This window comes from Cucumis melo, chromosome 1 (assembly GCF_025177605.1).
Source record: "Cucumis melo cultivar AY chromosome 1, USDA_Cmelo_AY_1.0, whole genome shotgun sequence".
NCBI lineage: Eukaryota > Viridiplantae > Streptophyta > Magnoliopsida > Cucurbitales > Cucurbitaceae > Cucumis > Cucumis melo.
Window position 1 is genome coordinate 29,689,371 of NC_066857.1, and position 12,948 is coordinate 29,702,318.

The 12,948-nt window shown below is 31.3% G+C and overlaps 1 protein-coding gene across 2 annotated transcripts; it reads right to left on the reverse strand.

Moving 5' to 3' along the window:
- Nucleotides 1-4,408: 4,408 nt before the first annotated feature.
- LOC107991152 (uncharacterized) lies at nt 4,409-8,417 on the reverse strand. 2 transcript variants are annotated; one of them, XM_051091652.1, is made up of 6 exons: nt 8,243-8,417; nt 7,724-8,112; nt 7,233-7,328; nt 5,335-5,420; nt 5,148-5,234; nt 4,409-4,772 (listed from the first exon to the last, which is right to left on the reverse strand). In XM_051091652.1, exons 2-6 carry the CDS (start codon nt 7,778-7,780, stop codon nt 4,736-4,738), a joined length of 363 nt encoding a protein of 120 aa, XP_050947609.1. In that variant the 5' UTR covers nt 7,781-8,112; nt 8,243-8,417; the 3' UTR covers nt 4,409-4,735. The 2 variants fall into 2 exon arrangements, with proteins under 2 accessions (XP_050947609.1, XP_050947586.1); XM_051091629.1 differs by having other exon boundaries at nt 7,724-8,417.
- Between the last annotated feature and the right edge of the window lie 4,531 nt (nt 8,418-12,948).

A 12,948-nucleotide genomic window follows, 5' to 3' on the forward strand; every position in this document is an offset into this window, starting at 1 on the left:
ATTTAGGCTTAGATTGTAATTAATGTTAAATTTACTATTACTTTTGTTACATAATTTGATGGATCTTGGTTCTTGATTTAGGCTTAAATTGAATATTTTGTTCTATTTATTCTGTTTCTTGATTCTATTTCTAACTAAAAAAATTTTACTTAACTTCTATTAATTAAAGCCTGCATGGGAGAAGAAGGATAAATTTGCTTCTTTTATATGCTTAGCTTTTGATTGAACTTTATTTAAAGTGCAATAAGTCATGCATTTATATGGAATAGTAAAGGAAGAAAAAGAGTATATGAACGAAAACTAAACTATGGGATCGATATAATATAATGCATAGAGTTCGAAACAATATATATAAGAACTTCATGGAACCACCCCACCACTTGCCATGCACACATGATAATAAATCCCTAAAAACATGAACCTAAAAATACTAAAAAACACTACACAAAACCAATGAATTCTATCCAATGAATTAGGAAACATAGCCTAAAAATAAAAAATAAAAACTTTATAACAAACATGAACATTACATAAAACCAAAAGAAAAACTTACATTTAACTTCTTTTGTCTCCAAAAACGAAAAACACAAAGAAAAATCTTATGATTGTTCTTCCTTGATAGCCAAACAGAAACTTGCCCAAAAAATACTTCTCGCTCTAATAGAGAAAAAATCTGAAAGAATTAGACCAACAAACAATTCAATAATGTGAAGAAGAAATTAGAACAAAATAAACATAACAAAAAAAATCTGAAGGAATAAAAATAGAAAGGAAAAAAAAAACTTCTTCTTCTAAAACTTATCAAACCAATAAACAATTTGATGAAACAAAATAACTTTGCATCCCAAACACAGACATATGACTTCCCCAAACATATGACGAACTCCACATACATATGAACTTCTGACATCCTATCTCAACTCAACGTTTTGAACAATCTCTAAATCTCTTTAATAATATATCAAAAACAATAAAGGATGATAAACAAACATATGTCACAAAAACTCACAACCTAAATATTCAAAAAAGTTTATATCAAAATGCCATAGTTCCCTTTGAGTTTTCCTTTAAACCCAAAATTTAAGAACATTATGATTTACACATCTCTTTTAAGTATTAATGAAAAAAAACAATTCTACCTTTTTAAGCATTAGAGCAAGAACTCTGGAAAATTGCATAAACTGTTGATGAGTTGTAACATATATTTGTAATCAAGATACAAAATTGAAATCTACAAATTATTACTATGAACGAATATAAAATAGAAAAAGCCAGAGAATATCTAACATTATATAATGATTTAAACAAAAATATAAATTTTAATCTAAAAAAGAAATAAGATACAATTTACTCTACAAATTAAAGTCGAGAAAACAACAAAATTAAGTAAACTTAAACTCTTACCCACATTCTAAAAACTAACTAGTTCTATATAACCCAAACCTAAAAGTTCTATATTATACACATACTTCTCATTTTTACCTAGTTTAGGAGCCTCTTTTGTAGGATTCTTTAAAATTAGAACGGTACTCAGGTTCCATATCCTTAAAGAGTCAACTATTTCTTTTAAAAGGGGGAAGCAAACATGAGATGCTAAAGCCTACCTCTGTTCTTAGCAATGGGGGCTGCTTATTAGATAACACTGTTGGTATAAATCCCACCACAAGAGACGGAGCAAGCAAAGAACAATACCTTCTTGAAAATGAATGTTTCCCAGTTCCCACAACGTCTACCATTTCATATTAACCAAGAGCTCAACACAGAAGAAGAAAGCTCAATCAGCTCAACTAGTTTAAAAATCAAACACATCTAAAAGTCTAGCTAACCACTTGATCTTTTCCAAAAATGCTACCACTCCTATACGATACTAAACTACACGATCTTAAAATCACCAGCATTCCATAACCTGAGTAAGCAGATTAGAATGACAACATCAAAGGTTCAGATTTGTCAAAGTCGAACTGAAGGGAAGATCCAACAAAGTATAAAACCCAAAGCTTACAACTCATAAACACACATCCGATATAGGACTCAAATACTAAAACAACGAGGGTTGAATTTAGAGATTGATTGGTGGTTTGCAGTCTAAATTGAAGTAAAAAATATTGCAGGTTAAACCCCAAATCAAAAAAATTCTGACCACTTGAAAGAAGATGGAAATTACCTTTGTTGTGAAGCTTCCACCGCCACCGCCGGAGTTAGATGTTAGTGTCGAGTAGGGACGCCGTCAGCGAATGCTCTTATAGCTTGAATAGCACGGCGAAGGCCCCAGCAACTGTGATTTCATGAAGAGGTGAGAATGTGAGAGGGAGGGAGATGCGAGCGATTTTGTTTAGAAGGTGGGTGCCAAAGTTATGAGTGTTAAAGGTAGGAGCGACACTTATAGCCTGGGGTGAGAATGTGAGAGGGAGACGCGGACGAGTTTAATTTGTTTAGAAGGAGGGAAATGCGGGTGAATTTGTTTAGAAGGTGTGGGCGAGCACAACGACAATGGTGGTAGCAAGAAAAATGGTGACAACAAGCACAATGGTGGCGGCAAGCACAATGGTGGCAGCTATGGTTATTCGGAGAAGAAAGGGGCGATCCCCATTCGGAGAAGAAAGGGCTTGAGCGAAGTGATTAAGAGGAGGAGAAGAACTATTCGCGAAAGAGTAAAGTATGAGAGAGTGTGTTATTTTTTTACAAAATTAAAATTAAAATGGAGCGTTAATGTCAATTTTCAAAAGGGAGGACGTTTAATGTCGGTATAAAACTGACATCAAAGCTTACTCTTTAATGTTGGTGAAAAACCGACATTAATGTTCATTTTTCATTTTTATCAATCGACATTAAAGCCTATATTTCTTCTAGTGAAGTTTTTTTAATACAAAATATTTTTAATATAACTCAACATGCATATATAGACTGAAAACAAGTTAGTTGTTACACCAACAACAAAGCAACTTCTCTCGTTGAAACGCAATGAGAACCAGTTACACCAACAACAAAGCCACTTCTCATGTTGAAACTCAATGAAAAACGACTCTCTCTTTGCTATTTTTTAGTTACTTGCAAGATATGAAGCACAGATTCAAATACATATATGAGGTATGTATATCATAAGATACATTGATACGTTAATTTCTAAAAAAACAAAGATCCTGATACGTTGAAGATACATTTTTTTTCTTAAAAAAGTCTAGAAAATAGATAAATTTAACATATGGATACTAAATGTAATTCGCTAATCCAACAAATTAAAAATCATAAACTGTCAAGTCAAATTAAAAATCATAAAATTACAGTCATAAATGAACAATAGTACATAATGCAATACAATCACTGAAGTACAATACAAAAAATGAAAAATAGAAGGAAAAAAACATGAGAGATATTGAAGTACAATAATCAATAGAATGGAGTAGAAAAATAGATACACGAAGAAGAAGAAGAAGATTAAAGGAAAAATACGAGGATAAGCGAAAACTTCATCCTTAAATTGTTGAAGATATTCAAGAGAAGCTATATTTTACAAGACTTTGTAGGGACTCAAATATGATGATGAAGATTAGATGATTCTAGGATTTGGGTTTCTATTAATTAATTTTTTCTTTTAATTTTGGACGACGATGAGCATTTTAAATGGGCTATTTAGTTTTGTGAGTTAGAAAATACTATATAAGTTGCTTATTTGTTTCTTTAGAAAAACGTCATCATTAAAATATATATGTCAAATTACGTGTCAGATCCATCATCATAAAAACATATACGTCAAATCGCTTGTTAGATATGTATCTAAAAGTATTGGTATCTGATATATGTTGGGTTTTATGTCCTAAAACTCGTAGATAGTAAGTGTAATCCGTTGACCATTATAATTAATAAATTGTTATTATTATAATTTCAATAAAACATCATTGATCATATTATTAGTTTTGTCTTAATAACCTAAGTTCAATAAACTAACATCACAAGTTATTCGATGATCTAATCTTGAACAGTAGAGACATACAGGGATCATTATTCAAGATACAACTTAAAGAGTTTATAATATAGGGATAAGGATGTTGGGTACCTTATCTTGGTAGCAATTATTACTACAAAACTGGGTTTACTTAACGCTTTTCAATGTGTAAGTAATCCAGTGTCAAGAATAAAACAGGTTTACTTGACAGTTTTTAAGCGTCAAGTATAATTATATTTGACAGGTAAAAAACGTCAAGTATATAAGATTTACGTTGAGTAATCCAGTATCAAGAATAAGGAGAGTTTTGTTTTTTGACAGTTTTTACATGTCAAGTATTTGTGTACTCTTTACACACTTTACATGTCAAATTTTTTTTCAAATGAAAAATTATATATTTTAAAATATCCATATAATTTATCCTGCACCTGTTTTGAAGTCCAGCAACATTAAAATACACATTAATTGAACAATTGAAATCGAACTCAAACTTTCCATCGAAGAAATTGTATATATATATACACAATGAACCATACATATATAAGTTGGTCATTACATACTTAATTACAACATATATATGTGTAGCCCAAACTTCTAACAATAGCCTAAACTTTTCATCTATGTCGATATAAACAAAATATGTATAGCCTAAAAGTGTACCATATCAAAACTTGTCTTTCTCACCTATATTCAGTATCGACAAAACTCATCTATCTAATCCAAAAGAACTTAACTATCACCATAATCACACGTGGCCACCTAAAAAATCAACAAGCTCCATTCACACTTCATTCAACTCGAATTGGCTATATGAGCTCCTTGTATTAATCTGATATGAAACCCAAAATATTGAAGTTAATACTTTGATCACTTGAATTGTATAAAATAATTCAAACAATCATTTAAACACAACATTGCTAAACTAGAAAGAACTATTGTGCAATGTTTTCGACTTAAGTTTTGCACAATGAGTAGTTATAGCCTCCTCTTGACTCAAGTTTTCCACTTAAGTTTTGCACAATGAGTAGTTACAGCCTCCTCTTGACTCAAGTTTTCCACTTAAGTTTTGCACAATACATCGCTAAACTTTACACTTACCTTCACTATTTTCAATAGGCACAACTGGAGAAAAAATATGAAACACTTAGCAATGATGAAACACAATAGTTTTTTACTCAAGGTTTGCTAAACAATTCAAGTTTACCTTCTCTTGACTAAACTTCTCAATATCTTCACTCCAGTCGTTTCCTTGAGCCATCTCAATTTCTTGATTAATTGGGCTCTCTTGATTCTACAAATCAATAGACTGAAGTATAAAATTCTAAACTAGGGATAACCGAAAAAAAAAATATTTTCCTCCAGAAAAAATACTCAAGCTAAAAGAGCAAAACCTTGAGTAGTTATAGCCTATTTTGGTCTCAATGTCCGGTGTTTCATCAATGTATTGCATCGCTTGTTGAACCATAGCAGTTACAGCCTAAATGAAAAATTAGAAACCTAGATGTAGGAAATTTGAAGCCAAAAGATAAAAGAGTGTACCTGAATGGGAGGTCTCTTTAATGAAATTCAATGCACAACTTAACTAATAACTTAAAACGATACTTGAATGAAAACAGTAGTGTTAAACAAGAAACATCAGTACACAATAGTTCAAATTAGAAATGAGAGCTGAAAACGATTCAAGCTACGACATTGAGAGCTAAAAGGCAATATAGGTCCTCCTTTCATGTGAAATGGTTAAAAGTAGTAAGTAAAAAAGACCCAATTTCTTTTCTGCAAACCTGTGCTAGTCTTAATCTCTCAAACTAAACCCAAACAACTAATAAACTAAACATAAACAAACCATAAGTTAGATTCTACTTTTATTTAACATTTAGCCATTTGTAAGATGAACTCAACTGTAAAAGAGAACACAAACTTGAAATTGAAACTAATTCAAAATTCAGAAAATCAAACCTAATAACATCAATTATTAGGGGCGACAAAAATGTGTTAGTATCAAACGCTTAAGAAATTCATAACTTGATAACAAAGAAATGTGTTAAAACTTTATCTCAATCATACATTCTCTTCAAATCCACTTTCTGGAGATCTTGCATTTTTCATTGATGAAATTAGAACATCGGAGAAGATTAAAAAGATAAAAATAAACAAATAATCAATTGAATAGTTCAATAGCAAGGAAAAAATTAAAGCTCAAGAGTTTGGAACACAGAAGCAAGCAGATTTAAATTATCTGAGATTGTGAAGCACCTGAAAAAAATGAAATTTACATGGTCGTAGGAAAGTCCTTCAAAGTATTCCAGAAAACTTCCAACAGTGTTATAAGGATAATTGTTATTCACATGATGAACTTCTGTATGCGGTGTGTTGTTCCAACTCATTTCGTACACAATTGAATTCAACAAATATTTTGTAAAATGTAGAAACATCACAAAACCAAATTCAATATTCCAGACAGTAAACTAAAAGAGAAAACTCTCACTCCAAACTGTTCTGCAAAGCCAACCCATTACAAAAGTTCACCAAACTAAACCCTGACAGGTTCCAACAAACAACTTGAAATAGAAGAGAAAATTAAGCAAAACAAGTATTATTTTACACCTAAATGTGAGAAACAGATCATGAAAAATGAGCCCCTAATGTTTTCTAATGTTCTAGATTAAAGAAGAGTAAACACATACACAAATTACACAGATCAAACAAGACATTTTGTCTAAAGCTATCTACCACAGCCAAAATCATGTCTAAGCAAATCTCTTATCCTTCAAAAAATACACAGATCAAACAAGACATTTCAAATCTCGCTACCTATTATACTAAAAAACGAAAAGTAACTGACCTCTTACTCTTCAGAAAATACACCAAATCTCCAAGAAAATTGATAAAAGAGCAAAACAATAGATAACAAAAATCTAAATCTCCAAATTACCTTAATCAAACTTTATTGCTATACAGTGCTAAGCTCTCATATACTTGGAAAAACCTGTCTAATTAGAAACAAACTAAGAGTACATTCCTATATCTTTTGTAAATTAAACCCTACAGAGAAAGTACACAACCACATCAATACACATCTCTAACTACAGAAAGAATATGATCCAAAGAATGAAGTAAATTACAAGTTATCAACAAAGTTTCTTCTTCTTTTGATTATATCGTTTCTTCCTTTGTTTTGCAATGGAAGAATTTATATCTTTTCTAGCAATAATAATCTGCAAAAGAAATTAGAATGATAGAGTCTTGCCAAATAAGGATTAAATATTTTGAGTTGAAAGAAAAAGCTTACCAAGAAAAAAATTAGAAGATCTTCATCTTTATCAACAAAAGAAAAGTCTCCATTGATATATGCATCTGGAAGGCCTAAGTCAGCTCGTGTTAGAATCTGCCAAAATAAATTCATAAGAATTTGGAATATAACAAGTATAAGCTCCAATTAATCATCTGTTTGCCAAACTTCATCAGTACATTTTTTATCCGTTCCCTCAAAGGTAAATATTGTGCCTCTTTCTTCAATTAAATTGTGTCAATACAATTGAAAGGGAAAAATAGAAGAGTATATCAATTCTCTCAATCTGAGTCTCTAACCGAACGTGGGATTGAATTCAAGGTAGCTAAAATATGTTTGTTAAAATCCAACAACAAAAACGACAAACATTACAAAACGATTCAAGAATTCACAAAATACATTGCAACAACAGAAATGGTAATCGCATCATTCAATAGACATTATGTAAAGACAAGGAAAACCCTCATAAAACAAGAAAACAAAGAACATACAGTCTTCTTCAGACTTCTTTGAAGCCAAATTGATATTATGGTGATTCTCGATATCATTGAATTTCAGCCATCCATTCCCAATTCACACCATGCCGAACCACCGTTCTCTTTGCCAGAAATCATGCTCTTCCTGTCGCCGTCTCCGTCGTCACCAAGTCACTCGTCTTCTGACGATTTACCGACTCACTCCACTTGGTTGAGTAGACTCGTTCAGAACCCTACATCAACTTTGCAAAATCTTTATGAACCTCATCTCTATATCTCGCCGGAGCCTTACATATTTGCTCAGTTTTACACCTTTACTCTCGAGTCATACTTGTTGATGATCTGTTGCATTCTTGAGAACCGCCTTGCGACGCCAAGTGAGATACACGCTGCCACATCGCGATCTGTTCTCAAGTCATGGAGAACCGTGTGGAAGGACCGAAAAAGAGAACAACGAAGACAAATAGAGAAGAAGAAGAAATGTACCTTGGGTAGAGAAAAACGGAGGAAAACAGAGAAGAAGAGGAAATGTACCTCTTGGGCAGAGAAAAACGGAGTTGTTCGTCAGAGGTGTTCTTCCTTGGACGATTTCGTCGAAGCTATTCATCCCTTGGGCAGAGAACAAAGAAGTTGTTCGTCCCTAGGGTTATGGAGGAAAATTGCGTGAAGAAAGGGAGAAAGGAAAGGAAAGTTTGGAGGATAATTTGTATTTTCAGAGAAAATGGGAAATTTTATTTAAAAATAGATAATACTTGACATTTAAGTACATAAAACTATACTCACGCTCCTAACCAGTCAAGTATTGATAAAAATTATGCATTTTTTAGATTTTTCATTATTCTTGACGTTTTTTTCATTTTATTTGACAGTCTTTATTAGAAGCATCAAGTATTTCTAAACTGCAAGCATCTAAGTAATGTTGTTTTTGTAGTAATGAGTACTATATATGGATATGACTCACTTTGTATTTGAGACAAATACAATGATTCAACGCGTTTATATAGTGACACGCGAGTGAAGGTATCATATGCAATGAGTTTACATAAGATCGGACCACGAAATAATAACCACTAGATGTAACTCTGTTGACTAGTTAGGTTTCTATTTCATTAGGATGACCAAGGTAACTTAGTCTAAATCCTGAGTGTACTATAAACTCCTATTCGAGAGGGATTATCCTTTGATTTGTACGGAAAAGAGTGACTACTAGATTGTCGACTCAATATGCTTATCATTTTGGAGACAAGATCGAGTGTGAGAGCTGGGAATATAATCATACAAGATGAAATTCACTCCTTCCCAACTTTAGGGTAAGTAGATGAATGTTCCCTTAAATGGTATCTCTAGGACTTGAATAAAGGATCTTATTCTTTCTATGACAGGAGAGGGATTTGGTTGGACCATAAAAAGGTTGTTCATTAGAGGAGCACTAATATTTAAGGATTAGAAGTAACCTGGGGTAAAACGGTAATTTGACCTAGCTAATGTTACAGACACTTGTGAATAACTAACTTACTGTTATTGATCTATATCTGTGGACATAGAAATAAATCTATAGTGAGAAGAGTTCAACTGTAGTCTTTAGTGGGGTGTACACACAATTAACGAATATTGATTAATGTGGTTAATGAGTTTAGCCAATTAATCTCATATCGTTGTAGCTTTTGGTCGGTAGGTCCATTAAGTCTTTTTTCTAGCTAGCTTGCAAAGAGTAATGAGGTTTCTATATATTGATTGTAATTTGAAATGTTCAAATTTATTTTGAAAATCAATATATTGTATGGTTCTACACTATAATATAAAGTTTATATTTTAATTAAACTTTATTGTTTAAATTTAATTTTAGATATGATTCAAAATTAATTTATGAGAGAATAAAATATTTGGATGTGAGTTCAAATATTAATTTAATGTGAATTAGATTCATATTAAAACTATAAGTTAAAATCTAATGTGCATATGGTACACATTAAAAAAACTATAAGTTACAAAAGAAATGTTGGAACTTTTGTCCTAAAACTCGTAGTTTGTAATCATATTAATTTTCAATAAAGTCATTATTGAGAAATTGAATACTATATTCTTAAAACTAATAAACATAGATCCCAAGGCTATTTTTGAGTAAACTTGAACTTTACGTAAAGACATAAACATGAATTATGTTCGAGTAAATAGTCTAAATAGTATATAGTATATGATTAAAGGTTAGGTGCTTTTATTCAGAGATACTATGGATGCGGCCCACTTTGTAAATAAATACAAACGATGTAATCCTAAATCGTTCATGTAGAGACATGAAAGAGGGGGCATCCTATGTAAAAGGTTTACATAAGACAGAACCATGAAATAGTCACTTTTACGTAATAACGTTGTTTACCGTTTAAAACTGACTATCTCGTTTATTGATGACCTAGGTAACTTAACCTTAATCCTAAGCTGACTGTGAACTTTGTTCACACAAGATTATCCTTATATTTGCATAGGTGAAGACAACTCATTTGCGTTGGCCCAATAAGCCTTCCATTTCGGGGATAAGATCAGGTGAATAGTTGGGAACATAGGATGCAAGACGGAATTCACTCCTACCTGCTTTAGGGTTAGTAGATAGGTTGTTCCCTTAAGAACTTAATCCAAGTCTTGAACATAGGGGCCCCAACCTTTTATTGGTCTGAGAGAGATTCGGTTTATAAGTTGGATCTTAAACCAAATGTTTAATAGCGGATCAATAAGACTTAAGGAACAAGATATAGTCTTAAGGGTAAAAACGGTATTTTGACCCAGTCGAGGTTACAAACAACCTGTGAAGGATTAACTTACTAATCATGGTTATATCAGATGGACAGAAATATATCTATAGTGAGGAGAGTGCAGCTACGAGACTTTAGTAGAATGACTCGTTAGTTCACGAATGTTGATTAGTTTGATCTAAAAGGGTTTAGCCAGTTAATCTCGGATCGTTGGAGCTCATGATCTATAGGTCCATTAGGTTCCCCTGCTAGCTCATACGGAATTAACTCAGAACAATATGTTGGAATAATTCGAAATGTTCGAATTCGATAAAAAGAGAGAAACCAACAAATATATGTGATATAGTCATCGGCTATAGGGCTTTACATTTAAATCACATTTAAACGTTAAAAAATATGAATATGGATTCATATTCGGAAGCTCAAAATTGATGGAAATGTTCAAAGTTGTGAAAAGTCAAAATGTTGATTTTTAACTTTGAAAAGTCAAACTTTGACCGGCTTTATATTCAAATGTGATTTGAATTTCAAGAAAATGAATGTGGATTCATGCTCGGGAGGTTGAAATTAATCAAGATGGACAAAATGGTAAAAAGTCAAAATGTTATTTTTTTTACTTGAAAAGTCAAAGTTTGACTATGACTAAAATAGTCAAATGACAATTTTGTCCTTGACCAAAATTAATGGGAATATCCAAAATTCCCACTAAATGGAATTGTGAGTAATTCCACTAAATGTTAGTGGAATACAAAGTGTTGAGAAATTATCCAACTAATTACATGCAATTTTGCATGTAATTAGATTATAAATAGTTCTCTTTTTCAAGCTGAAAAAAAAAAGTTTTGGTTTTGGCTAATCTTTATAAAAACTTCATTCCATATCTCTCTCTAATTCCTTCATTCGACGGGTATATCACAATCCAGTTCTTAGTTTGGAGTATAGCGAGTGATCTCTAGTGGTGGTTCCGGTTTTGTGGTCGTGGAAGATTTGGAGCATCAGGGAGCTTCAAAGGTAAAGAATTTCTTTTAACCTTAATTAGTGTAATTAAGGTAGTCTTAAGCATGTTAATTACTAAAGTGTTTAGTTGCATATAGAGTAATTTTTTTCAATCTTGTTTCGCTGCGTTTATATGCTTTCCATCAAGAAATTTATATTTGAATATGATTCAAATTTGAATTAAATTAAATATAAGATATATAATTTAACAATTAATTAATTGAGAATTAATTAATAGTTTAGTTTAATTTTATTTAATTAAATTGACATGAGATATATTCATTGATTTAAATGAAATATTAATTAAATATAACTTAATTAATTATTAATTTACTTAATTAATTATTAATTTAATTAATTAAGTAATTAGTTGGGAAACTTTCCTAAATATAACAAGCTACTCAAAAATTTACGGGTAGTATAAAAAGTCCATAAATTTAACCATTTTTTAAATATTCCAGATTTGCCATTCCATCATTTTCTCTGATTTTTTATGTCTTCTTCCTATGTACTTCTTTTTTTTTTAGATTTGGGTAACCAAATCTATTTCTTTTTATTCCTGTTTCTTTTTTTTTTTTTTTTTCATTCACTATATGCATTGTATCGTATTTCTTCTTTTCTTTTTCAAACAGATGGTGTATACAAAATCTTGAAAATATTGGTTACGCATTTAAATTAGAGTAACCAAAACTAAAAGATTGTGTATAAAGAATATTGAAAAAATTCGATTTTCTTCTTTTACTTTTTATGCAGATGGTGTATAAAGAATATTGAAAAAATTGGTTAGACATTTAAATTAGAGTAACCAAAATTAAAATATCGTGTATAAAGAATATTGAAAAAATTCGTTTATACCAAATTTTGAAAAAAAAATCGTTTAGATTTGGGGTAGCCAAGTGTAAACGTTGTGTAGACAAATCTAAACGATCGTGTACCCAATTAATTAAACGATGGTGTAACAAATCGCATTACCAAATATATTACGCGCATTGTTGACGGGGCATTTTTGGTATTTTACACGGTGGGCTTCTAGGCTTTTTCCATTTTCAAAACTGTTTTATACAAGTAAATACTTTGCCGCTTTTTTATATTTTTTAAAAGACCCATAATTAGTTAATTAATTTAATTTATTAAATTAATAGGAAACGTGGTTGGGTGCCCATATTCTCTCTAACTTTCCCATGCACTTCCCTTTTCTTCGGTCTGAATGAAATGAGAGATAAGTGTACGACAGGAGGGATGCTTTTGTAACTCTGCGTGAGAAAGTTTTTCTCTCTAAACAAAAATTTCACTCCAATTTTGGTTCCCACAAACCAAAATCTCGTTCAGAGAATAGAAAGGTTTTCAAGTGGTAGTGTCCCAAAATCAGCATTTGGTAGATACAGAGTCGTCAACGACATAAGTGTACCTTTACTTTTTTACTTTTTTTTTTGTAATTTTCTATATATTTTTAGAAAGCATGTTTAGCCTTAATTTCTATAATTCTTTTTCCAATGT

What these genes read in the sequence shown, in the direction of transcription:
- LOC107991152 (XM_051091652.1), bottom strand. Translation starts at nt 7,780, where the DNA reads ATGATATCGAGAATCACCATAATATCAATTTGGCTTCAAAGAAGTCTG. An exon ending in AAAGAAGTCTGAAGAAGACT is followed by an intron (nt 7,329 to 7,723) that starts GTATGTTCTTTG and finishes TTATTTTGGCAG; the next exon opens with ATTCTAACACGAGCTGACTT. An exon ending in AGAAGTTTAGTCAAGAGAAG is followed by an intron (nt 4,773 to 5,147) that starts GTAAACTTGAAT and finishes GTTTCATATCAG; the next exon opens with ATTAATACAAGGAGCTCATA.